The sequence below is a fragment of the Salminus brasiliensis genome, chromosome 2 (genome assembly GCF_030463535.1).
Source record: "Salminus brasiliensis chromosome 2, fSalBra1.hap2, whole genome shotgun sequence".
NCBI lineage: Eukaryota > Metazoa > Chordata > Actinopteri > Characiformes > Bryconidae > Salminus > Salminus brasiliensis.
The window spans coordinates 16907042-16934518 of NC_132879.1; the positions used below are offsets into that span (position 1 = coordinate 16907042).

General features: G+C 38.2%; 3 protein-coding genes across 3 annotated transcripts in view; 2 read left to right on the forward strand and 1 right to left on the reverse strand.

The window, feature by feature from the left end:
* Positions 1-27477, forward strand: part of rpl26 (ribosomal protein L26) — a 164083-nt gene that overhangs the window by 93117 nt on the left and 43489 nt on the right. The gene's annotated exons all lie outside the window — the stretch shown is intronic.
* On the forward strand, positions 9841-11021 carry il2 (interleukin 2). The gene is made up of 4 exons (XM_072673604.1): positions 9841-9916; positions 10033-10074; positions 10481-10627; positions 10731-11021. Exons 1-4 carry the CDS (start codon positions 9902-9904, stop codon positions 10833-10835), a joined length of 309 nt encoding a protein of 102 aa, XP_072529705.1. The 5' UTR covers positions 9841-9901; the 3' UTR covers positions 10836-11021.
* adad1 (adenosine deaminase domain containing 1 (testis-specific)) lies at positions 13612-25884 on the reverse strand. The gene is made up of 11 exons (XM_072673605.1): positions 25707-25884; positions 25461-25595; positions 25049-25216; positions 24483-24557; positions 24214-24339; positions 19379-19502; positions 19009-19179; positions 18287-18519; positions 17865-18099; positions 14453-14585; positions 13612-13887 (listed from the first exon to the last, which is right to left on the reverse strand). Exons 1-11 carry the CDS (start codon positions 25882-25884, stop codon positions 13774-13776), a joined length of 1692 nt encoding a protein of 563 aa, XP_072529706.1. The 3' UTR covers positions 13612-13773.

A 27477-nucleotide genomic window follows, 5' to 3' on the forward strand; every position in this document is an offset into this window, starting at 1 on the left:
ATATATATAATACAAGATAATCCTTTATTAGTTAATCCTTATTATATATATATATAATAATGGGTGGGCCATTTATTTGGATACACCTAAATAAAATGGGAATGGTTGGTGATATTAACGTCCTGTTTGTGGCACATTAGTAAATGGGAGGGGGAAAACTTTTTAAGATGGGTGGTGACCATGGTGGCCATTTTGAAGTCGGACATTTTGGATCCAACTTTAGTTTTATCAATGGGAAGAGGGTCATATGACATCAAACTTATTGAGAATTTCACAAGAAAAACAATGGTGTACTTGGTTTTAACGTAACTTTATTCTTTCATGAGTTATTTACAAGTTTCTGACCACTTATAAAATGTGTTCAAAGTGCTGCCCATTGTGTTGGATTGTCAATGCAACCCTATTCTCCCACTCTTCACACACTGATAGCAACACCGCAGAAGAAATGCTCCCATATACTAATGTGCCACAAACAGGAAGTTAATATCACCAACCATTCCCATTTTATTTAGGTGTATCCATATAAATGCCCCCCTCATATATATGTAAATATATACATATACACACACACACATGTAAAATTTTGTCACGACCTTTTCTCATATTTACTACTCATGGCTACAAAGTTGACCATCCAAAATGCACAAGCAACCATGTAGCCAAAAAGGCAACAGATATTACACAGATCAAATGTCCTGTGCTTTACTAGAACACCATGATAATAATCTTACACAAAATACTTTATCCTCAAAGCAGAAAATATTTCTGCTGTCCAAAGTCATCTGTACCTAGTGTTTTCAATGAAGCCACACAATGTCAATAAAAGTTGTTGAAGGGTTGTGCCTTGTAAGCCTTGTAAGTATTTCATTTGGAACTAATGCTTTGGTGTCAGTGGAAGTGGTACATTGAACAAAGTGGATGGAAGGAAAAAGGAGGACTGCATCTGAATTCTTCAGCATAACCTAAAACTATCGATATAGACAGCTAAAACTGGGACACAATTGGGTACTCCAACAAGACAGTGAGCCCAAATACACATCAAAGGTGGCCATGGAATCGATAAAACAGGCTATCATTAAGCTTTTGGAATGGCCTTCCTAAAGTCCTGTCTTATGTGATAGATCCTGTTAGGTCACTCTTCACAAATTGGTCACACCAGCATATTTTTTATATTTTTAAAATATCTTCAGATAAATGACTATGGTGGCACAAAGTCAAAGTATTAATTTTATACCTGAATATCTGTGTGTACCATTTTCTCTACATGAATTCTAGCTGATATTTATTCCTGTACTTGTTTGTGTACAAGATGCTGTTTACAAAACCAGAATGGCATACGTTCCTGAACTCCGCTTTACTCTTTTATGTATCATTTAAACACACAGCACATCCCTTCTCTACATATTTGTATTTATTGTCTTTGTACTTCAAGTCAATGCACCCTGTCTTGTGTTTTGTCTATTGTATGTCCTACCTATTCTGCACTGGAAACTTAGCCCAACAGTGTTTGGGTGTACTGTACAATGCTGTATTAGTATAATGACAAAGTTGCATTAAATCCCATTGAATCGTTGTCAGTCTCTGAAAGGTTTCGTGTTATGACAAGTTTGCAATTCCAAAAATGTTGATGAATATATACAGTGAATGAGAATATATATTTAAGGTCTTGTGTCATCATACAGAGGTTTACTATGCGCTTCTATTTAAAGTACACCACCAAGGTCCCCGGTCAGTGTTAAACTGTGTGACACACTTCAGAAGATTTGTCATGTTCCCCCACACCCACACTTTCTAGGCAAGCTACTCTATGTGAGTAAAATCTTCAGAATATTCCAGTTCTGAGTGGAATTCAACATTTTGCTGTAAAACTGAGCTATTCTCTTTGTGTGAGGTCAAAAGCCCAACACTACTACACCACATTTAACACAATGGGCCAAATATGACATTTGTGATTCAACAATACTGATAACCTGGCTCTTTCTTTTCTCTCTCTCTCTCTCTCTCTCACTTATTTTCCCACACACCCATGTGAGAGTTTTGTAAGTGGGCAATTACAAAACCAACTGTAGAAGAAATTAACTTACACAAGCCTACAGAAAATATCCACACTATAAATATTTCTATGGCAATACCATCCAACCTATGTACAGCAAAGATTCATAGGTAACTGTTTAAAAAAAACACGAATTTAGTATCTTAAGCCTTTGAAGTATAATGTAACATTATTGTCTTAAGGTTTGCAACTCCACTTTTAGGGTATAGTCCATAGCATAACCTTCATTTTCATGTTTTCTGAAGGTTTTCTGAAAACAGAAGAACTGACTTGAGAACAGACATGTGACTTCATAAAAATGGGGTTGTTGTCTACAGAGTCCTATTTAAAATAAAATAAAAACTTCTGTTGCTCTTTGGTCTAAATACTAATCCTCTGTGAGCTCCATGCGCTTAGTTAACACCACACTCCACAGCGAGCCAATTATTGTGATGGCTTTTTTTAAGATAAAGTCTCAGACCTCAAAGGGCAATGGTTTCTTCGAAGACATTGTTAGGAAAGTTTAGGTGGTGCCAATGTTGAAGCTTTATAAACACTTCACAAACCTTGTCTCAACAATCAATCACTCTTGGGCTGCCTAGCACTGAAAATTACAATTACTGATGTCCACAAAGCAGGAGGAGGCTATAAGTAAAGCGGTTTCCTCAGCTTATAATGTAATATGAAATGAACAGAAATGGTGGAGTTTTACTATCTGTAAAACTAAAACCTTTCCATTCTATCACTAAAGTTTGGGCCATTAAAAGAAGACACATTGTATTTTAGTTGGAGGTGATTGCACTGAAGTTATACGACTAACTGAAAGAAACCGCATCCGCAAGTAAAAAACGTATTGATTAAAACGTTTAAAATTACTGACTACTTTATCTAGCAGGAATATAAGGGCAGCTAAATGGATGCAGGGTATATGTAATTCATTTGTAGGTAATTAAAGCTTTAGGTTGAATCTTTGGCGTTTCTTGTGTTCCCATTCCATTGCATTTTGACAGTCATCCGTAAAAAGTCTCAGGTTTTCAAGTGCTGCAATGCATGTCACAGTACTTGCGCCTATATTATTTTATCACCCCCCATTCTGTCCAGGTCAAAGCATAGCCAAACAACTTAGCAAGGAGTTCATACAGCCTACATTCAAACATTTTGAAAGTTAATATACATAATGTACTATAGTCATGTATTTTATGGGTCTGACAAGTCTTCCACTTTAAAAATACAAAAATAAAAGCCAGTTATCCTTGACAATCAGTCCTTCACAGTTTTTAAAATCATATTTATTTTAAAGAACATATTTATATATATTTTGGTTGCAAGGCTTGTTTAGATAATGCAGAGTTGTGAACTAATTGTGTTTTGAATCATTTTACCAGATTATTTCAGTAAAAAATTACAATGACTCCCTTAGTCCTTTGCAACTAATCCCACATATGGTGTAACACTGTAAATAAATTGTTTTGGCTATTATTGTTTGTTTTTGTATATTATTCTCCTTGTATAATGTAGTATAGATTACGCATTGCATGAGTATTGTGTATATTGTATGACATTATATGTGCATTGTCATATTATATTATCTGTATATTATCTGTATAAAAGACACCTATCCACAGCCTCAAACAAACTCCAAACTTAACCATGGCCAAGACCAAAGAGCTGTCGAAGGACACCAGGAAGAAAACTGTAGACCTGCACCAGGCTGGGAAGAGTGAATCTACAATAGGCAAGCAGGTTGGTGTGAAAAAATTGTGGGAGCAATTCTAAGAAAATGGAAGACATACAAGACCACTGATAATCTCCCTCGATCTGGGGCCCCACGCAAGATCTCATCCCGTGTGGTCAAACTGAACGGTGAACAAAAATCCCAGAACTACACAAAGGGACCTAATGAATGACCTGCAGAGACCAAAGTAACAAAGGCTACCATCAGTAACACACTACGCCGAGAGGGACTCAAATCTTGCAGTGCCAGGCGTGTCCCACTGCTTTAGCCAGTACATGTCCAGGCCTGTCTGAAGTTTGCCAGAAAGCATATGAATGATCCAGAGAAGGATTGGGAGAATATCATGTGGTCAGATGAAACCAAAATAGAACTTTTTGGTAAAAACTCAACTCGTTGTGTTGGGAGAAAGGAGAATGCTTAGTTGCATCCCAAGAACACCATACCTACTGTGAAGCATGGGGGTGGAAATATCATGCTTATGGGCTGCTATTCTGCAAACAGGACAGGACGACTGATCTGCGTTAATCACCTACAATATGATTTCCTGGATTAATTCTCATTTTGTCTCTCATAGTTGATGTGTACCTATGATGAAAATTACAGACCTCTCTCATCTTTCTAAGTAAACCTGCATAAATCAGTGGCTGACTAAATACTTTTTTTGCCTCACTGTGTGTGTGTATGTGCATAACAGATCTGCATGTTGGTTGCTTATGAAAAATATTAATCTTGGTCAAGCTATATTTAATTAATTAATTATATAAATAAATAAATGTTAGGCCCTGCATTCCCTTTCCCTGACTAGAACATGAAAAAGGAATGCTGGCGAACATCATAATGGTGACTTCAGAAATCATGACAGCTGCTACTGATTGCCTCATTCACAGTAATAAAAGACCATTCATCATTTGAACAATAATGGTGTTATTGCACATAAAACCTGCACATTAAGATGACCTACTGTGCACCTAGTGGGCTCCCAGGTGGCACAACTACCTAAGCGTTGGTCCAGTCGGGAGAGCATGGCCACACGTACACAGTTGACCTCACTCTGTGGGTTGGTAGAATGGCCTTCACTTTCACTCTCAGTAAAATGCTAGCCAACAAGGATGTCAGTTAGCTGATGTAATGGAGTTTGCACCATTCTCCACTATGCCAATGACGCTGTGGTGGTTCGAAAAGATGTGGTGGCTGGCTTCACGTGACTCAGAGGATGCACGTCAGCCTTCACCCCCCTAATTTAATAGTTTAGTGGCATTGTGTGTGATGGGGAGACCTACTAACAAGTGAAACTGGTAATGACCGCATAGGTAAACCGGGGACAGGGCTTTGGGTGGGACATCTCATCTAGAGATGGTGTACAAAGAAACCCTGGAGATTGATAGCATGCTTTTCCATGACAACACAAGTCACAGAATTAGCCACAGAATGACACACACTCTTCCAAATACAACAAGAGGGCTTTTCCCTGTTGACCTGCCTTCTTTCTCTTCATTTTCCATACAGCGTTGTGGCCATTAAAGGACATAGTGAATTAGTGTATTTTATGCTGGGTAAAACTACATCAGTAACATTAATCTGCCTTTTTTGCATCAGCTCTTACCTCAGTACCTCAATTACCTTCAATTACCATTCTGCATATTCTGCATGGATTTTTTGCAGCCCAAAGAAACAAGCAGTCACTGCCCTAATTACTCAGTTGCCCATGTTGAAAACATGTTGAAGACATAGTCAGTTTAGGATTCCCTGACCACCCTTAATTGCTATTCCCCCATAACAGCTTCAAAACAGTTAAATGTCCAAAGATGTTTTCTAGCAATAAGTAAATTATCTACTTGCCCACACATATTAAACTCTTGCTGCCAACAGAGAAGGCGGACATCAGCAGTACATAAGATCTTATCAACAGTCTTCACAGTGTGGCACATCAATGTCAGAAACCAAAAAGTGTATGCAATGACAACTGTTTATGACAAAAATCTATTATCTGTCCAATTATGTTAATTGTAAGCTTGTCCTTCAAAAGTACCAGGATGCATCTTAACATTTTCATGCTTAGCACCCTCAGATTGACACTAAGATAAGATGGCTAGAGATAACATATGGAAACCCTGGAGAGGTGTAGCAGACTGTTCCATGACCTCAACAGTCCGTTGACACCATTAGGATTAGAATGACACTTGTGATTCAGACGCCCACTCCAGAGGATGCCAGAGGGCTTTTCCCTGCCAATCTACTTTCTTTCACAAGTCTCACTGGTGTTTCCTATATGACTTATAACTGACCACTAAAGGGCAGTTAGGGTGTATCCTATGGAGGTGAAAACTGTTCTTATAATAGCATACTGATAATATTTAAATCATTCCTAATCTCAAGATCTCCTGTAGTGTAAGGCACTGAGGGAGCTTTGCTTAAGTCAACTTATACACAACACTTCCTTGTGCACATCAAAGGCAAATCATTTATTTAAAGAAAAATGAACTGGTACTTCCTTATATGATCTAATGAACAGCTCAGTGACCAACTACCAAAATGAATAACCAGTGGTCTATAAAAAAGTACAACTGAATATCACATCCAATGGTTAGTTTGACTCAGTGGGAACTACACAACTGCAGTAGCATGTCCCATTTACACCTAAACCACATTTTGACGTCATCTTGGACCTGTACCAAAAAAAAAAAGTTTATGACCCCCCCGGTAACAATGAGCCATAAACTATGTTAAAATACATTTTTTTGCATCTAAAAGGCAAAAATGTCTATACCGTTTCTAAAAATGGTATTTGTCTATTTGTCATAGACAAATACCATTTAGTAAACACCAACTAGGTGCTGCACAAAGGACATTCTGCATTCATAAATGGACATTCTATTTTGATATTCACTTCAATTATTCAATTATTACTATGTTACTGTTTATTACTATCTACTCACTATTATCTTGCTAACTACACCATTTTGAACTGTATATACACTTTTGCACATCTGCACTTTATAATAACATCTTACCACATCCTCATTCTTCCTGCATTAGATTTTAAACTGCACATTAAAACTATTCAATACCTTCTCCTATCGTGTCTATCTTGTCTTTCATGTTTCATATTATCGGACAGTCGTCAAAGCATTTTACAACTAGTTCTATTGAATATAACTGGGCATGTGTGTAAGACATTTTGATTTGATTTGTGTTTTAGAATTAAATTAGATTAAATATCACATTTTACTCTACAACTTCCACTGCTTTATGACCTAAGTATATTTAATAACCATCAAAATTAAAATATTTAGGATTTGTTAGCCTCAAAAGCATGTTGTATAGCATCAGTTTATACATTGTATAGTACAAAAAAACAGGGAACAAGGTAGAGCTGGGCAATATGATGATATTTTATCGTATAGTGACAAATTTTGTTATCATGATAATATGCTTTTCTAAGCATTTCAAAAATACTGTTAGTGCTTATAGAACACTAATCAACTGCAACTTTCTTTACCAACAGTGTAATTAAACTGTTTTAATTAGATTAAGTGCAGCAGATGTTGAATAAAAATCACTACATTTAGTATGTGAGAGTATATGAATAGTAGTTTTTAAGAATCTGTCACTAGTGATTTAGGTGATTACATAAATAGTGAGAAATATTGTGTATCGTGAAAATGTCTTTAATTATCACAATACAGTATTTTTACCCTATTGCCCAGCCCTAGAACAGGGTCTTTGTCAGTTAGGGATAAGTGATTAAGTGACTTGTATGGTTATTATTATTTTGCCACAAGTCATGAATACAACACTACAAAGGCTGCAAATAAATAGATAAACCAAGACAACATGTCAAGACAAGTCACAACATGTCAAGAAGCATGGTCCCATGTGTGTATGGTAAAGGTCACCAGTCCCTAATTTTCCACTTTAATTTTACTCCACTTTCACAACTGCCAACTATTCAGTGTCATTTTGCTGCATAGTGTCAGTACTATACTAACAGAAGTTGGATTTCCCAAGAGAGGGGAACCCCCATTTGTGACACATACAAGACTTAACACTTGCACACCTGTAGCTGTTTTTTGTTGTTCAATGTTTAGCCACTGAACACTAAAACTGATCACACTATTTTATAAGGCGGCAATTGTATCTGCATATATGCTACATGTTATTGTATATGTTATTGTAATTTCTTTGGTGTATATGTTTTTTAAAGAGGACTTTCACTCACTTCAACACAGGTTCTTTCACACATACACACACTCACACACACTTTTCCCTTCTGCACCCACTCAACCCTGTATTTCACAAATTTCTAGGTGACTTAGAATGCATTAGGAAAAAATTAGGGACAAAAATTCCCTACTCGCACTCTCAATACTGTATTATATGATTCTGATTTTGACACAAATAAAATGTATTAACCTTACCATTCTGACACACAAAAGTCATTATCATGGATATGTAAAGATACATATTTTACATTACAAACAACTTACATAACCAATTTAGACCTTTTACATTCCATCCCCAAATGTTGTCACTGCCAGTTCCTACCCGCAAGTTAGGTCTCCCCAATACACGGCCCTACCACTGCTGTGAAGGTTAAGGCTAGCATGTGCTTCCTTGTGAAATGTGCCACATCGCAACATTACTGGACAGCTGAATGCGCCTACAGGGAGAACACTGCCTGCACTGGCTATCATGATTGGGGGGGCGTCAATTATGATCTCTTAGACAACTGGCCATGGACCAAGGATCAAACTCTCCTAATGATGGAGACTAACACTCTGACAGTTGTGATCTTTTACAGTCCTTTGCTCATTTCTGTGTTCAAAACATCATGCCTAAAACATGTCCTATCATCCCGCCATCAGTAAAGGAGCTGAGCTGAAACTGTAGGAGCTTAAACTAAATTTTCAGAAAACCCTGAAAGTTTCTCCTCAAAACATTTTAAAGTGAGCTTTTGCTCAAAAACAGCTAAGTGCAAGTTTAATTTACCCAAATGCTACACAATATCTGATTATGGAATTTGGAGATTTATTATAATTAACATAATATATTAAGTCTTCATCAATCATCATCCAATTAGTCATCATCTAGAGATGAGCTTCAAGTACTTTCCTCCAATATTATGTTGATCACTAAATTTTCTATTAGTTTAGATGCAAAAAGAGAGCAATCTTTTATTTTTTTATCTTTTATTTTAGCAACTGAATCGACTGAACAACCTTCTATGCCCAAATTGAGTAACAGAACTGTGTGTGTAACTTTGTGGAAGAAAAATTCCAAGCTATACAAATACCATACTTTAGTTATTTGACAAAAACTGGGATGGCACATTTAAACTGGATGAATCGCATGGCCACCTCCTGCAGTTTATATGTTTCCACTGCATGAAAATATCAGTCCTGTAATTAGACACAGTGCAAAGGCATGATACAGATGCATCCTTTAAGCAGATCTGTGGACTCAAATGTAAATCAAAGAAACTGTGAAAAAGTGTATTTTTTTTTACTAATGTTCTACTGTTTGTGTGTATATCCGCAAGAAATAAGTAAGACTGTTTAAACAAGCTTATCGAACATTTCAACAACTAAATTAGAGTCAAAACTGGCAGTCAACCATCTATCAGTCAACCATCTGTACCTTCATCATAATATTACACAATATAACCCACAAAGCAAGGGCAAGGTAGCAGGGGTTTTTCTGTCATCCTTTAGATGGACCACATACTCTCTCTTTCCTTCACTTACTCTCTATCACACACATGCACGCAGAGAGGCGGAGGGGGTGAGGGAGAAAGAAAAATCCCAAGAGTCATCAAAGGAAAAAAAAAAACCTTCAACAGCTGATTGAACTTGCTAATATCTAGTCCTCGGCCCACCCATTCAATTTTCCACACCTGAGAGTGTATAAAAATGCAGGCAGAAATAAACACCCAACTATAAGCAACTCAAGGTCTTAAACTGAAGACAACTCGGTGGAGGAATTATTTAACTAACACCATGCCTTCTCTACATTGGATACTAGTCCTGACTGTGGCTTTTCTACACTACTTGACTGCTACTCCTGTCCCCACGCCTTCTGCTAGAGAGGATATAGAACAAAAAACGAAAACATTACTAAGCATAATCGATCTCTTAATGAACAGCACCTGCGTAAGTGCCACACTTAAAACTTCAACCCGGTATTTAAATAATTAGCTTTTTATTTAACCATGTGTCTTACGATTTGATTTAAAATGCTATTTTTTTTACCTTTAATCTCACAACAGAAAGAAGAGGATTCTACATTCTACAGTGCCTCAAATGTCCAGGTAAGCAAATACAAAAGTTGTGGGGTTTTTTTTCAGCCATAGGTTTTCTTCTCTTTCTTACACTAAATGTTTTTTCCCAACATACACTCGCTAAACAGATATAAACTGATCAGTTACACAGGAAGAAGGTTGCTTTGAAGATGCTAAACCTCAAGCCAGAATACAGAGCTCTCACAGCTATTCTCAGAAAGGCAGAGAGAGAAAAGGTTAGGGAGGTAAAAGACTGCAGACAACAAGCACTCTTAAATTCAGCGATAATTGAGAATGAGTTGAACGGTAGTTGAAGGCATTGAAGGTGCAAATGTCATTTTTAAATCAACCACTGTAGTCTAAGATGTTTGCTGCAGTACAGAGCAAAATATTTCATAATCACAAATCTAACCTCTATTTTGTCCTCTCTCCCCAGCCTGAGAATATCGGGACAGCGCTGACCTGCACCATGAAAGAACTGGCAACAGTTCCAAAACAGTGCTTTGATGACAACAAAAAGATACGACACTGCCTGAAAGCAAGTGGATTAATAATGAACATTCTGGACATGAGTCCCAAGACAGTAAGTATTCATCTTATTCTCGATCCAGCTCAAACAACTTAAACATTTCCAGTGACATTTAAAACCAAACAGACTCTCTGAGCAATTTTTCTGTTTGTTCTAGAAACAAGAGTACAGTGCATGCGAGATTCATGAGGAAAAGCCCTATAAAGAATTCCTCAGTGACCTGAAGAAACTCATCCAACAGCTATTCAGCTCTACAGGATAGACATCAACCTCAAGAACTCAGCTGACTTAGGAATATTCCTTAGTTCCAAAAATACAGAGGAAAGGTGCCTCTATCCATTGAAAATGAATGAAAAAGTATTTCCTTTGTATTTATTTGAGGTGTGGTTGTCTGTGAATAAGTGTTAATGATAGCTGATGAATGTAACTTCCATGAAGATAGTGAAATTCTAGAGTAAATTTCTATCTCTCTCTCTTTACATAAAGCACTAGAAAATTAACATAAGCTTGCTATGTTACTGAATATTTATGTATTTATTAAAATATTTAATATGTAATTTATACAATAAATGCTGAAAATCAAAAGAGAAAAGTACTGCATATGTTTTTTTCTAAAACTCTGTGTTGTGTTCATTCAAAGAACCTGCTGGATTTTAAACTGTTAAGAAAAGCAGAGGTTTCCATTGGGGGAGTCTGTAGGATTAACCTTTACAAAAAAGGCTTTAAATAGCTTGTTCAGTGTTTCACTGCTAGGTGGACATTAGAGTGACCTCATATGGGAAGTCCCTAGGTCGCATGATGGTAAAATGAGGCTATGAACAGCATGGAAAATGAAGTTACCTTCACCCACTTTTACCAACAGCCTACAGTTATGTCTGCTTTGTCTGTGCTTGGACACAAGCATTATCTCCTAATCAAACTACACATGCAGATCCAGCACAAACAGTCAGCCAGATTTGTAATAAAATCATAATAAAATCATAAAAAAAAATAAGATTCTGTACCATGTCTGAAAGTAGTTTTGTTAACATGCTTGTAAAATCATATAGCAATCATCAATCCTACCAGTTCTCCTTTCACAAAATAATGTACAGTTGCCATGACCTATTATAGGCAACATATGTTCCACAAAAAACTACAGAATAACATCACGAAGAAAGGTTTATAGCTTATGTGGCAATTACTACTGCTTTCAGTCAAAACACAAGGCAATATACCCTTTGATACAACTTAAGGCACATTACGCTCAGTGTACAAAATACACCCTCTTATGATGGAGTCACAAGCCAGATTTATGTTTCAGGAAAACCTTAAGTCACCTTAAGTAGCTTTCTAAAAAACATCTGCATTTCTTTACAATAGGAGAAAGTACTACTATGTGGGTGTGATGTTTTGTTACAAGTTTTACTTCTGTGCATCATACTCTGATCAGTTTTTCCCCCAAGAGAGTGTTTCTACACACCAGCTTGACAATTTTGGCCTAAAAAACCTGAGTGAGTGAACCAGAAAAAAAATACCACCACAATGAGTAGTCTATCATACTCTACTATCAATCCCATCACACATTCTCCTCATCTTATTGCTAAAAATCTGTCAGTAAATGTTATATGATGAAGAATGGATGGGTCCAACACAGTGTGTATGCAAGAGTTACAAACTTGTTACATATCAGGTAACAATTTTTATTATTTTTTTTTATTAAATACGTTTCACACCTTTGTTGTTATTCAACAGTCACAAGCTAAGTAAGGGATGCTTCTGAGAGGGATTTAACTGCATTAAATAAACTACAGCTGCATCCTAAATTAGGTCTGTGTACAACACATCAGCACATAACAGTAAGCCGGCCTTATTTGTTTACTTTCTAGCGTAAGAGTTGCCCCCCCCCGGCCTGTGCTTGTGGGTAGAGCCAAAATGGGTCTTCCTGTACCGAACTGCAATGGGTTTGCAAGTTAGCATATCTCCAACACAGCTAATAATAGTTTTTAAATCCTGCACACCACATTACTTTTGTTTCTGGCATGCAGGTGCTCTTAAGTGGTAATGTTGATATTAAGACTGATACTAATTTTAACAACAGGGCATTTGCAGATTAAACAAATTGCCAATAAACTGAGTAAATCTTAAACATCAAACTGCTTCCCGGCTTCAAAGCAAGCAGTGCACATTAACAATCTTTAAGCTGCATGGTCCCCCATATTTGTTCTTGCGGGTGGTTTCCTGTGCCTTTCCACACTAATAGCAGGCACTAACCTGATGAAAAAATTGCATGCATCAAGCAAAAACACAGGGCCTCTGGAAAAAGTTCAAATTGGTACATACAGAAAATGATGTTAGTAATATCTGATCCATAATCCTCAGAGAATGTGTATGCCCAACTCTCCTTCCCTTGCAAGTAGCACATGGCATCAAGAGTAAAATTTTGATCCTCTCTCTCACACTCCCTCTTTTACACATATAAATACTGAATGCATCTAGTCGCAGTCTCGCTTTTAACAGGAAGCCCTGAGGTTTCCTGTATACTACTAGTAACAGAGAGGACGCACTCTCACCTCAGACCCTCACCTTTTGAAACTATCACTTCATAAAGGAAGACCTCTCATCACTACCCTGTGTATCTTACAAGACTTGACACTCTGGAGCATGAATAATATGAACCTAAAATGATGAACCAATTTCCAAGTGAAACCTAAGGGCATATTTTTTTTGTCACGGTTTAAGTGTCATTCACTTTAAGTGTTTCTTTTTTGAATGTTTATTTTGTCAAGCTTTAAGTGCCATTCATTTTTTTACACAGGTCTTTTGTTTAACACAAGTGCCACTGGTCATCAGACTTACTGTTCCTAAGTACAGTTAAATTCTAAGCAGAAGTATTCTACTGCAGTTAACAAACAATAAACCATTACTTTATGTCAGAAAAACTCAGCAAGGTAAACAATTATGTAACAAACATTTCCTTGGTCTCTCTATGTTTCAAACTTGACATCTTTTAGAGCCCTAATTCAAAGAAAAAATAAAACCTTCAACAGAAAATGTTTGTCAATGTTTTCAGAAACATAATGTATCATGAGTTTCACACAACCAAATATTCTTTGATTTAGGCCATAAACTCTTTCAAAAATGTAATGGGATAATGTAATGGTTCTAAGCCTCCTCACATAATTTTCAAACCTGTCTTCAACGATTTTCATCTGTGGACTTCACATTGTGAAGTGATCGCTGATTGGTGGTTTCTCTACCCACTGTCCGTAGCCCCTTATGGCCAAATACGACTTTAACACACTCTTCGCTTCCTGGTATGGCTTGGCCATCATCTGGATAGCAACAGAAACTCAGTCAGACAATTAATATCAATAGGAAGGGATAGACATGATCTTTACAAACATTAAGTAAACAAGACAGAAGAACACCGGGCAGTTTTGATGCTTGATTAAAAGTACTGGATTTAAGATGCATCTGTGGACCTGTTCAGAAACAGGAATCCCTTTTTAATGATCACAGAAACAATCAAACTCAATCCCGACCCTTCTTTCTTGCCAGTCATTGTTAATTGACTAATTCCTTTACTATAGGGTCATCATAACATTAACAGAAAACATACTGATGTTGCTAGACAGTGGTACTACAAAATCTGCACTATAAAGTTGCGGCACTTTATTCTTAGTTACTATATGAATAAATGAATAAAACATTTATTCATTATAAAATTCTAAAGTGTTTATTATTACAAAACCACTTCAAATGCACGCATCAAGATGAAATTAGATGGGAAATTTTGTTATATAATTAATATGACAGTAAAGACTGCTCGTGATGTTTTCAGAAGAAAGCTGGGACTTGTGGAATTGGAAGAGCAATATCAACAACCCCTTACAATACCTTGGCCTCCCTGTAGGATACAGCAGCAAGCAGCTCTTCTCTCTGCGCCGCTTTCGATACCAAGTTGAAACGACTCAACATGGCAGCCTTACACAGACGACTGGCAAGAGCAGGGCCGCTCTTAAAGGGAGACCTGAGAGTTATGAGCATAGAAATACAAAACAGTGATTAAAATAATAATGCTGCATAAACTAGATTGAGATATCTAAAATCAAACAACCCAGAGTTTTTTGCAGAGAGCTTCATTGCACAATTCTTTGGGAAATTGAACCTAGAAAATGTAATAGCACAATGCTGAAAGACAATGTGTGTCAAAAAAGTACACTTAGAAATTCAAATGTTTAGACCCACAACAGGTTCATCATCTCTAACAGAGAACATAACTGATGGTATATGAAAGAATAAAGTTGTGCGTCAAGGTGGCAAATTCTCACAGCTAAATGTGGGTGGATATTAGATCAAATGGGTTTGGGGCTGTAATGTTATGTAACATGCCTGCATCTTTTTAAAAAAGAACTTACACCTCACACATCAAATAACACTGACCTTTTACTTTGGGTACTAAACTATTCCGCTTCCTGTTTTGAAATCTGTGTCCGTAAGCATACACAAATCCTGTTGGTGTGGGTTCATGCATGAGTGCTGCACAGAAGTGCTACTGGAGTGCAAATAGCAACTCTGGGGTGGAGGGGCAGCTATTTCAGCGACATACTGCTATCGCTTTATCATACCTAAAATAAATTGTTCCACTTAACTTACTTTGTTTACTAGTAGTAATTTATAATCACATCAATAGAGCAAAAAAAAAGTGGATTTAATTCATTCTTGTTTTAGGTGTAATGTAATTTCTATGTATAGCAAGTTAGCAAGCTTTGCTTAGAGCATACTGGTGCAGACTGACTCCTGAAGTTCAGCTCAGTTTACCACTCACCACAACTTCAACACGTGTTACAACTTTCCACAAAGAGGTAAGCTTGCTCAGCAACAAATGGGACAGTGAAGGATGAGTCAAAGTCATGCTAACTTCGAGCCAGGAAACTAATTTAAGATGTTATGGCACAACCAGTGGAACCACTTCCAGTTTGTGATTCTACTTGCGTGGGTGAAAAAAGATTTTCTTTAATATCTCTAAATTCCCACGTACAAAGAGAATTGTACATGTATTCTCACATCCACTGAAACAGCCTAAGAAAACTGACTGTTGCATTAGTCACATAATACAATCTTGCAAAACACTGCCAATGTCAGTCCTATAATCACAAACCGATATCAGTCCCTGCATGTGCAGTTCTCAAGTAACCAAAAAGGTAGAACTTACTGCGACACACAAAAAGAAAAAGTAGGTAGCCACAGCAGTCAGATAACTGGAGCTTGGCGCTTTCAATAGGTAGTCAGAGAGGTCAGTTAACTGGTGCTTGGCGCTTCTAGTAGGTAGCAACAGCAGTCACAAATTAAGTTTGGCGCTTCTAGTAGGGTGTCTGAGCGGACTGATAAGCTGAGCTCTGTGTTTTTATAGGTAGGTCAGAGTATTGCCATATTAAATAAAAAGAATTCATCATTTCTTGGGCAACATATACTATGTTTTATTTAACATAGGTTGAGCCACAGTTGAAATGAAACTTATGCCACTGCTTACTAACAACCCCCTTGGCAAGTATCACAACTTGTAAACACTTTTTGTAGCTAGCAAACAATTTGTGTATGGGGATTTGCACTCATTGCCCCTGGCAAATGACTTCTAGTTCTATGAGAATAATTCAGTTTGAAACATCTTATATGCACTGTTCTTTTAAGGTCTAGCCACAAATAATTAAAAAATGTTTAGGTCTGGGGACTGTGAGGGCAAATGCAAAACATTCAGCTTGTACCTCTTGAGGTAGTCCACTGTCACACTGCCTGTTCTCAAACTGACTGTGTTGACTGACTTGACCAAATTCCCTAAAATGCACCTGTCAAACTCCCTCACCCATACACCAATCATCAAGCAACTTTCAGATCCTCATCCCTTGAATACTAATAAAGTTCATCTTTTTACCTATGTATTTAAACCTGTTGGGTCACCTTATTGCAAAGTAATCCCCGTCTTTCAGCTGCACATTGAGCATTTCCTGTTTATCTGCCTTATCATGTTTTTCACCAGTCTTCCTCTTACTGTTGTTCAGTCTTTTGCCTTGCCATTTAAATCTGTCAGCTGTTTGGTGGTGGTTGTTTTTTTTTTGGTTTTGTCCCTGTTTGTTTTTTTGACTTATCCTTTTTGCCTATGCCCATGCATCTTGTATTGATCATCACAGTTTTGACCCTGCTTTGTTTGGACTACACTCTTTGGACCATACCTTTTTTGAATTAAGCCTTTGGTTTATTTTACATCCGCCAGCATGGTTTTGTCACATTACGTTACATCCATTGTGGAATCTGAAGATGTCTGTTACAGAATTCCCTTGTAATAAAATGTATTTATGCTTCCCTCTAATAATATGTTTCCTGACAGGCATTGTCACAGACAAACAAGCCCAAAGCATGATGAATCCACCTCTGTGCTTAACAGTTGGAGAGGTGTTTTTTTCATTAAATATAATGCACTTTCCCAAAATTCTCAAACCCATCGCTCCTGTTAACTGCCATTTATTTATTAAAGTATTAACTTAGAAAATAGCTACATGAAACATCTTGCTAACATATAGCCTTCTCCTGCTTTGTTAGCATACATTCTTTTTACTTTCAGAGTGCTAGGCAGCTGCTTAGATTTGATTTTTCTCACTCTAAAACTGTACGAAACAAAAAATACATACATTTTGCTAAAAAGCTATGAATGTTTCATCTTTAAGCCCTTTGAAGATTGGTTCATCTTCTACTCACAGTAACAGAAAATGTGACCAGGGATGCCCACACTTTTGTATGCCATTTCATCTATCCAATATAGTCCTTCACTAACAGGAAACCACAAAATATTGTTTTCTGATCAAAAATCATTCAAATTACCAGGACTGTTAAGCTGTACAAAAGTTCTCCTCGAATCGAAATTCCCAGCAGAGATTGCTGGGAATACTGCAATTAATGCAGTTTTATTATACAAATACTGTTTTCTTTGCAGAGAGCCTCTAGTTCTAAGAAATTCTTTGGTTGTCTTGCATGCAAAGCTAAATATTTTACATATTTTCTATATACAAATTAAAAAGTGACAGAAATCAAATGCTATGGTCTTCGCTTCACATCTAAAGCAGCTGAACATGTGGGAGATTTTGGATCAATGTGTTCTCTGTTCTCGTGTGCTCTGTACAGCCCATAACATGCCACCAAAAAAAAAAAAAAAGAGATATATTATACTTTAGGGTACTGACAGCCAGTGATACTGCAATAGAGAGCAACCTAAGTACAAGCAGAATACAACTAAGTTGTAGTGATGTAAACTCACTCCTCTACTGTTTTGCCGTCCAGACTGTCAACAACCTCAAATGAGACATCTCCCTGGCTCCAGTTGAGGCTGAGTGATCTTTGGCTGCTGTGGCCATCTGTAGCCATCACTGAGGGCACCAGGTTAATGTGTGGCCTATACACACAGTAGTACATGGGAAGCTTGGAAGTGATGCCATCCACTCTCTGATTTATTGCTACTTCCATACCACGTGTATCATTGCAACTTTTATCACCTAAAGTCACACACACACACACAAATAGTAAACCATATCTTACAAACAGGTACGCACACCACACAGTCTGGATACCAAAGTAATTAGATATATACTGATACTCCAGTTCACTAGTTACATTCCTTCTAGTTATACAAAATATACTAGCATTTAAGATAAAGAAAAGCTGCTTGGTTTTCAGGCTTACCGATAAGAATGCTACTGACGTAGATGGGTTCAATGAAGTGGCTTAGCAGTGCCCCCTGAAAACCCAAAACCTGCCACTGTGTGATTTTGTCACTAGCAGACATACTGACTATACGAGAACCACTCTGTTCAAATGTAGAGGAGAAGATGGAAAAGACCTTCCCATCAATTGTCACATGCAGTCCGATCTGATTATTCACTTCCCATGCAGAAATGGACAAAGGATTCAGGCGACTAGAGAAAGTGCATCAGAGAAAGACAAAGACAGTAAGAGAAAGCAATGTAAAAACCACAAGAAAAAAGTCAGCTAGTAGTAATGGTTATGTGATAAAGCAAGCACTTGACAATGCAAGTTCTTATTTTTCCAGATTTGAATGTCTCTTTTACATTTATCTTTACATGCCAAAGAAATTATGTGATCAATTAATCTGCCCTTTATAATTTTGAAAACAAATAATCAGTGCAGGATCTCTTATACTGTTACAATTAGCTTTGAAGTTTAGACATAAACATGCATCTAATCTCTTCAGATACTTAGTTTAAACAGTACTAAATGAAAAGCATACACATCCTATCCTGAGCAATATTTAAGCAATGCCATTTTGTAAAACTGTAGGATAATCCAAAAGATTTATCCCAGGTTTATCCAAAATCTCTCTCAGTGGTTTTCTAGCTAAAGAGGTAGCTAATGCCAAGAAGAAAAAATGGTGTATGAATCCTTACAGATGAGAAGGTATTTGAGCAGCTCCTTTGGGTAACTGGTTGAGGTACAAATGCAGGGTGATGTGATTCTTCAGACACAGTAGTTTGGTACTCTGATCCTGCTGAAAGATAGACTTCTCTTCCAAAGCACGGTTCTTACTGAAGAACAATAGCAAGTGTCTGTACAGATACCTATTCAATATTAAACACAAAAACAGAAACATATCTCTATGTATCCGAAATAACACAGAGTGACTCACTTTTACTTAACTGAACAAACATGCAGCTACTACTCAAGGATGTTTAACTGAATGGGAAAATGGGAACAGAACAAGGAAAAAGCAAATGTTTTTAATCTGACAGAAAATCCGCAAACTGTAAGACAACAGACCTCATAAGAGATCTCCGTGCAGTGACCACAGCATGGGAGTCATGAAGGATGCGGCCATTAGGTGAGAGGCTCTCCTTAGTGTTAAAATTGCCTGTGCCAAGAGCCACTACTTCACACCCAGTTGCTGCAGGAAGACAGAGAACACAGGTAAACTCAAAAGTTAAATCAACACATCCTGCAATCAGAAATTCATAAGAATATGCGTGTGCTCAAAAATCAAGCAACATCTACAACTAGGCTAGGCATAATAATTATGTTATCAACTTGTACAATAACTTGACAAGGCCTCAATAATTCTTGCTGACGTCTGTGTTTACTTCAAGAGGCCTTTACTGCCAAGACAAGAAGCTTTTATTGTCAGCACTCATTACTGCATCTATGTGGTGGGGATACAGTGCAGAGGTAGTATGAAGTATACGCAGTCAGCTTATAACTTACTTGTATGTTTGTTAGAAAACAATGAATGTAAACAGTATTCTAGCCAGTCCCTTTGACCTTGGTCAAAACCTTTCAGAAATGTACATGTAAATGGATTTTTTAAATCTTGGAAAGCATTTAGCAAAAGTTTGCATTATTAATTATTAAACCTCCAGAAACTTCCCACGTTGTAAATGCAATAACACCTTTACTACCAAATTTTTGGATTTTGGTTGGCAACCAACAAAAATGTGCTAACTGGACATTTGGAGGCATTGGAATGAAACTGTACATTGTACATCAATGTTTTTGACATTTTGCAGATCTTTTGAGACTCCACATCTATTTTGAGGCCATTCTAAAAACACAGCTCAACATTTGTTTTCTGGCTCTATAATGGCATGCAGTGCTTGGATTATTGCAACAGTAAGCCCCTAACATAAGACCTAATACTGTGCATAGCTTCAGAGGTCCCTTACCCGGGTGTGTTATGTGCAGAGGATACCTGAAACTGTGCAGTCCAAAGACATCAATGTGTTCTACATCTAAATTAGACTACAAATAGAGTGCGACTGTCATGGTTTGCCAAAATGTTCTAAAAAATACACAAGTATGTAGAAAATCAAACCAACTTTACTGCTAACAAAACATTGCTTTATTAGGCCAGATCATTTAAAACTGATCTCAATAATGAAAAGTTATTTCTCTTTGTTAATATATAGGAGCTTGATGGAAAATGTAAATAGTTAGTTTCCAAACATACTCACTTGCCAATCCATACAGAAACTATGTTGCAAAAATAGCAGATTTGAAATCGCGATTTGAAACTATTTCTCTGATGTCATGAAAACTAACACCCACTTATTCAGCCTACCATTGTTTAGCTCCTCCCACACACACTGCAGGAGTGTTTTCAGGAGTGTTTCAGTTCTCAAAGTGCCCTTTGAATGAGGCACAATAGAGGGCAGCCAATCAAAACAGCTCAGTTAACTTGAATCAGTTTGAAAAGGGAGTACCAGACAATATGCTTAATTGTAAGGGATAAAGAGAGGTTGGAAATTGTCAATTATAAATTAATCACAGCTGTTTTTGGAACATGGCAGCACAATCGCTGTTAATAAAAAAATAGATATTATACACTTACATTTACAGTATTTAGCAGACGCTCTTATCCAGAGAGACTTACAAAAGTGCTTTGCTATTTACTCAAGAAAAACCTCAGCTTGTTTGAATAGACAAAAAATTCAAAGATACCTCTAAGTTTAGACACTACTAAACACAAGTCCATAAGGTAACCACTCTGCCTTTTGCCCAAGTATTCTCAAAAGAGGAGGGTCTTCATCTGCGTTTGAAGACAGCGAGCGACTCTGCAGCTCAGACACCCAGGGGAAGTTCGTTCCACCATTTTGGTGCCAGGACAGAAAAAAGCCTGGATGCTTGTCTTCCGTGGGTTTTGAGGGATGGCGGGTTGAGTCGAGCTGTGCTTGAAGCTCGAAGGCTTCTTGGTGCGGATCGGCTTTTGACCATTGCCATCAGATACGGAGTGACTGGTCCAGTCTTGGCTTTGTAGGCCAGCGTCAGGGTTTTGAATCTGATGCGGGCAGCAGCTACAGGAAGCCAGTGAAGAGAATGCAGCAGTGGAGTGACATGGCTGAATTAAGGAATTTAACATAATGTAGGGTATCAGTTCATTAGGATAACACAAGTTCTGATTGGCCCATTAAAAAGGTAACAGTATATCTGCAGTTTGGCCAAAGAATGACTGAACTGCTGCGGTCCTGTGCTTGGGAAAGGAGTGACTATGCTCCCATGAATGGCACATTTATCACTAAAACCAGTGAAAAAACATGGTTTTATGTATGGTTACAAAAGAAATGCCATTTAATTGCTCAAGACACATTTAAGTCAATGTACTGGATGTTTAGTCACTAGAATTTAATTATTAGCAACAGAAATGAGGCTAAATGAGCTAGTTTTATACCAAAAACCACATGGCACAGCAGCTTAAGCTAAAACATAAGAGTTCTGAAAGGAAAATGGTTTAGCAACACACAGCTCTTATCTTTCTTGTGGTTCCACAGCATAATTAGCAAACAGGTACAGTCAAGGCAACAGAAGTTCAGCAAGATGTTTTGCCAAACGCTCGCTGGAATAACACAGATTGAACAGTACCAACTTTGGCTACTCTTTGATGGTGTACACAAATCAAAATCTACACAATATATTAAAACCAGAACATGACCACAAAAACCACAGCAGATGACACATGGTTTAAAAGTTACCCTGAGACAAGCATTCATTTAAAGCCTTCAAGATAAACAGAATAATCTCAATGGTCTCTTCCGCCGAACATCCCCTTTTTCACATTGTACCTTTCAGCTGGAAAAAGTGAGTATGTGAAAAGGTAGATGAAACAATACCAAACGATAAATTCACTGAATCTATACAAGTGGAGTGAGTGAGAGAATGGCGAAAGCCCAAAACATCTTCTCTTACACATCGAAGTTACATGACTATCAAGGGGAAATCCTTGATGTTTGGGGGAGTACGAGAGGAGGCCATCCTTATCCCAGTGTGTGGGGGGAAGTAATACTGTCATCAGACTATAAGTGTTACTTTCCAACCACAAAGTAATTACTGCAAATTAATGGATCTGTAACAGAGTTGTAAATGTCTCACCTGTCAGTGCAGCATCATTACTCCTTGAGTTTGTAAATAACAATGGACTGAAAGGTTTGTTTCAGGTAACATCTCGGCTGGCCTTTTAAATCAAAATCGGGGCTGGATAGCTTGACATAGCAATTAAAGCATTGAAACCCTTGCTTCTAACAACCTATGTGTGTGAAGAAGGTTCTCTTACATTGTTTATTCTGTATCTCACTATGGAAACCATATGTCTTCCTCTACCTACAAGCTTCATGGACACTTGTATTCAGGAGAGGTGCAGCTTTTTCAACATTTGAATAAGCAACTGTTTGAAATAGCATGAGATAGCTCACTTCTAAATCAGAGAACCAGAGTTACGCAAGTAATCAAGTATTTTTTTTTTTTGTAAAGTGGCAACAACAATATTGCACAGTACATTTACATTTAAGGCATTTAGCAGATGCTCTTATCCAGAGTGACTTACAAAAGTGCTTTGCTATTTACTCAAGAAAAACCTCAGCTAGTTTAAATAGGTTAAAAAAGACCTCTAAGTTTAGACACTACTAAACACAAGTCAGTAAGGAGACCACTCTGATATTCGCCCAAGTATTCTCGGATGAGGTGGGTCTTCAGTCTGCATTTGAAGACAGCGAGTGACTCTGCCGTTTGGAAACCCAGGGGAAGCTTGTTCCACCACTTTGGTGCCAGGACAGAAAAAAGCCTGAACGCTTGTCTTCCGTGCATTTTGAGGGATGGCGGGTCGAGCCGAGCCGTACTTGAAGATCGAAAGGCTCTTGGTGCGGATCGGCTTTTGACCATTGCCATCAAGTACGGAGGGGCTGATCCTTTCTTGGCTTTGTTGGCCAGCATCAAGGTTCTGAATCTGATGCGGGCAGCTACAGGAAGCCAGTGAAGAGAACGCAGCAGTGTCAGGAGTAACATGGTTGAATTTAGGAACGTTGAAGACGACTTGTGCCACTGCATTTTGGATAAGTTGCAGGGGCCTGATGGTGCGCAGACAGAAGAGAGTTGGAGTAGTCAAGTCTTGAAGTGCCGAGAGACTGAACGAGCACCTGGGCGGCCTCTCTAGAGTGGAAGGGTCGAATTCTCTGGATGTTGTACAGGACAAATCTGCATGACCGAGTTACGTTTGCAAAATGACTTGAGAATGATAACTGATCATCCATGACTACACCAAGGTTTTAAGCTTCTGTAGAAGGAGTGACCAACATACTGGACATAAGGCACAAACTCTGGGTGTCAATGCCCCCATTAACCCTAGATGGACTATCATGTTAATTGTGTCTTATGTTTATGTGAAGTAAATATGTGCATTATAGAATCCAAATGTCCAATTATATTTATGGTATACATTTTATATGCTACATGTTCCAGCTGTAATATCCACATGATATCCCCCACCCACACACCACATCCACCTACGATGGACTGGTCTGTGGAAAAACTGTCAATTTAAATTTGCATTTCAAAAAGGTTTGGCGACTCCTGGAAAACAGGATGTCTCATTGTGAATCTCATAAGTAGTTCAAACAGTATGACTACCCTTTAACAGGACACGTTTTTTAATCAGACCAGTCAAAGCCATGTGTAACACTGGAACATGTATGAGAAAACGTATGAGAAAAGGATCAGAAATTAACAGGTTAGATTTGGTTTGACCCAACACAAGAGGATCACCATGTGACACAAAAAGGTAATATCAACAAGCCATCAAGAGAGCCTGCATATTCTTTGTCACCACAGAGACTTACGAGACTGAGTAACGAACGCAGCCACTGTTCCACCACAGACAGAGAACTCGGGGTAACCGTCAGTCAGCTTGGAGAACATCTCTCTAATGGCAGTGGGCACCAGGTCTTTAATAGGATTCTTCCTCTCTAAGTCAAACACATACACATAATATAACTTTTAACAGTAAGACAGAAGCTTTTGACCAATGCTATTAAGAGCATTAAGTCTTTTTCTCCCTGACTCTTTGTATATGTCAGCAAGTGACTGACAGCAATAACAGTAAATTTACCAAACACTGTTCTTCCAGGATGGGTCTCTTGCACTGGGTAGTCTCTCTCCTTCACTGGCAGCGGAGGGGGTCCCACTGATATACAGAAGCATGTACACAAAGACATACAAACACATACACAAGTAAACACTTCACAAGTGACATAGTAACACCTATGACAATTAAATAGAGAACTGCTCGAAATCCAGTACAGCTATATTTATTTTGGACTATATAGTCAAGCTTTTTAAATTAAAACAAAGTATTTTTTAAATATGTATACAACTCATGGTGAATCTGCAAAACACCACATCAGTACTTCATAGGTGAACCAATGGTATCTTTTTAGACCATCAGTACAAGTTTCCCTCTGTTTAACCACAGAACTAATACTGACGTCTCCCTCTACCTACATGCTGGAAAACCCATCAGTAAAGCTCCATGGACGACCTGTATTCAGGACAGGTGCTATATATATATATATATATATATATATATATATATATATATATATATATATATATATATATTTGTAATGACTTTTGTTTAAAAAAAAAAAAAAAAAAAAAAAAAAACGAGCAGATTACCAGGAGCGTCAGGCAGTACACCATCATTCTCCAAAACGGGCAATAGTTCCTCAAGTGCCAACTGAGCCGCTTTGGCCCTGGCTTCCTTCTTATTGCTGCCCATGCCAGTCTTATACTCCACTCCATCGATCACAGCGCAGAATGCAAAGTAGAAACCTGTAATTCCTCCTATTAAAAACATAACATAACATAAGGACATACAAAACAGCTACAAAATGGGTAGTCACCTGCAATCAACCAGTCACTTTGCCAAGGGTGATGCCATTAATCATCAAATTCCTCTATAGAGACCTTTTCCTCACCAATTCCCAGTCTCAACAGTATGAGCATGTTCTCTCTTGCCAAATACAGCAGACCCCCCCACCCCCCTTCATTTAAATGCATGAACACACCCCAAGCAAAGGTTAATTACCTGTAGTGACAGTCTCTTTCATTTCCACCTGGAACTGCAGCACCTGTGAGAGCTGGTACAGCAAAGACACAGCATGAGTCTCTCCTCGCTTATACCTGTCTATCAGCCCTTTGGGGATGTTTTTTGGTTTGGAGCCTGTTAAAATATATAGACACAAACATTCGACTGAGGTTTCATCAAAAATCAATTATAAAAGCAGAGAAATAAAGAGAATAAGACTGAGATTTAAAAAAAAATGGACTAAACTGATTTTATCTGGGTAGTTGCCAGCTTGGTCGAGTGGATTGGGTTTTTTGGTGTTGAATTCAGGGGCAGGCTGCGGGACAAAAGATGGGCAACCAGGTGCAGCAACCATGTTCTTCTTGAGCACCTGAGCAAAATTGATTCCTCTGGTCACACGGTATGGTCCTCCACGTCCCATCATTTTGGCACTGCAGAAACAAGAGTATTTTTAATGAATTGGGCTGGGATTTCTTAGCTCAAAGATCATTATTTTATGATCACTGGAGAATTAACACTTTAGACAAAACCACATATCACCAGCAACCTTGTATGTCCATTCTTACAGTTTTTGGCTTTTGGACATGACCTGGATAAGGCAGTTGTTCTTTACACTGGGTGAAATTTCATGTTCAACAGATCAATAGACCAACAGAAATGCTCGAGATTTTTTCTTCTCCTGTAAAGTTGCCGTTTTGGAGGTTTCTTGTGTGGCTGCGACGATATTAATGCTCCCAGTTCGCCTAGATCTATTTGGATCCTGCTTTTTCGACATAGGTTGTACTATTAGCTAGTTAGCTATATAGCGCTAGCTAGCTAACGTTGCTGGCTAGCTATCTAGATAGCGGCTTTCGCCAACAAGCATAATATTATCTTTATCGCGAAAGGCTCTGTTGCGCAAAAATACATTTACACAAACAAACGAACTGTTAGCTACCTGAAACACAGCAGATTTACAGCATGTAGCAGCTTGCTCCAGTTAGCTACATTTAAGCGTATTCAAAATTGTTTACGTTCAAGAGGCTAACGCTAGCTAGCTAGCCGCGTCTCTGTCGTGTTAGCAAAGTGAACGTTCACACATAGTTGGTTTCATTAGCACTACCACTCTTCTAGATGGCCGTGGAGTGTCTGCTAAAGGAAATGGAAAACAGACACTTCGTGTTTTATTCACCTACAGTCGTTAAACAGCGCGTTTGTCTTCACGTCTTCTCGAAAGTGAACCGGGTGAACCTGGTTTACCTGCCAACCGAAACCACTTGGCGGTTCCTCGACGAACCTTCCTGGCGCGCGAGCCTCACATCGTTGTACCGCCACACTCGCAGGCTTTTTCGGTAATGTTACAATTCCAGTTACATGCAGATGCACTCGTAGGATCTGTAGTATTTTTAAATACTTGATTTATTAACTCACTGTTTGGGACTTAATCATAAATAAGATATTTTGGTATGTCATTTAATTTGCTTACAAGTTCGTCAATTTATTAGGGTAGGTAATGCATGCATGGTTGAACGGATGGGTGGATGGAGGGATGGTAGATGGGCAGTGGATGGTTAAAGGGAAGTTAATACATGCATGGTTAACCTGATAAGTGGGTGGATGGATGGATGGAGACATGGTAGATGGGCAGTGTATGGTTAAAGGGAAGTTAATGCATGCATGGTTGAACTGATGGATGGATGGGTGGATGGAGGGATGGTAGATGGGCAGTGGATGGTTAAAGGGAAGTTAATGCATGCATGGTTGAACGGATGGGTGGATGGAGGGATGGTAGATGGGCAGTGGATGGTTAAAGGGAAGTTAATACATGCATGGTTAACCTGATAGGTGGGTGGATGGATGGATGGAGACATGGTAGATGGGCAGTGTATGGTTAAAGGGAAGTTAATGCATGCATGGTTGAACTGATGGATGGATGGGTGGATGGATGGATGGAGACATGGTAGATGGGCAGTGTATGGTTAAAGGCTAGTTAATGCATGCATGGTTGAACTGATGGATGGATGGGTGGATGGAGGGA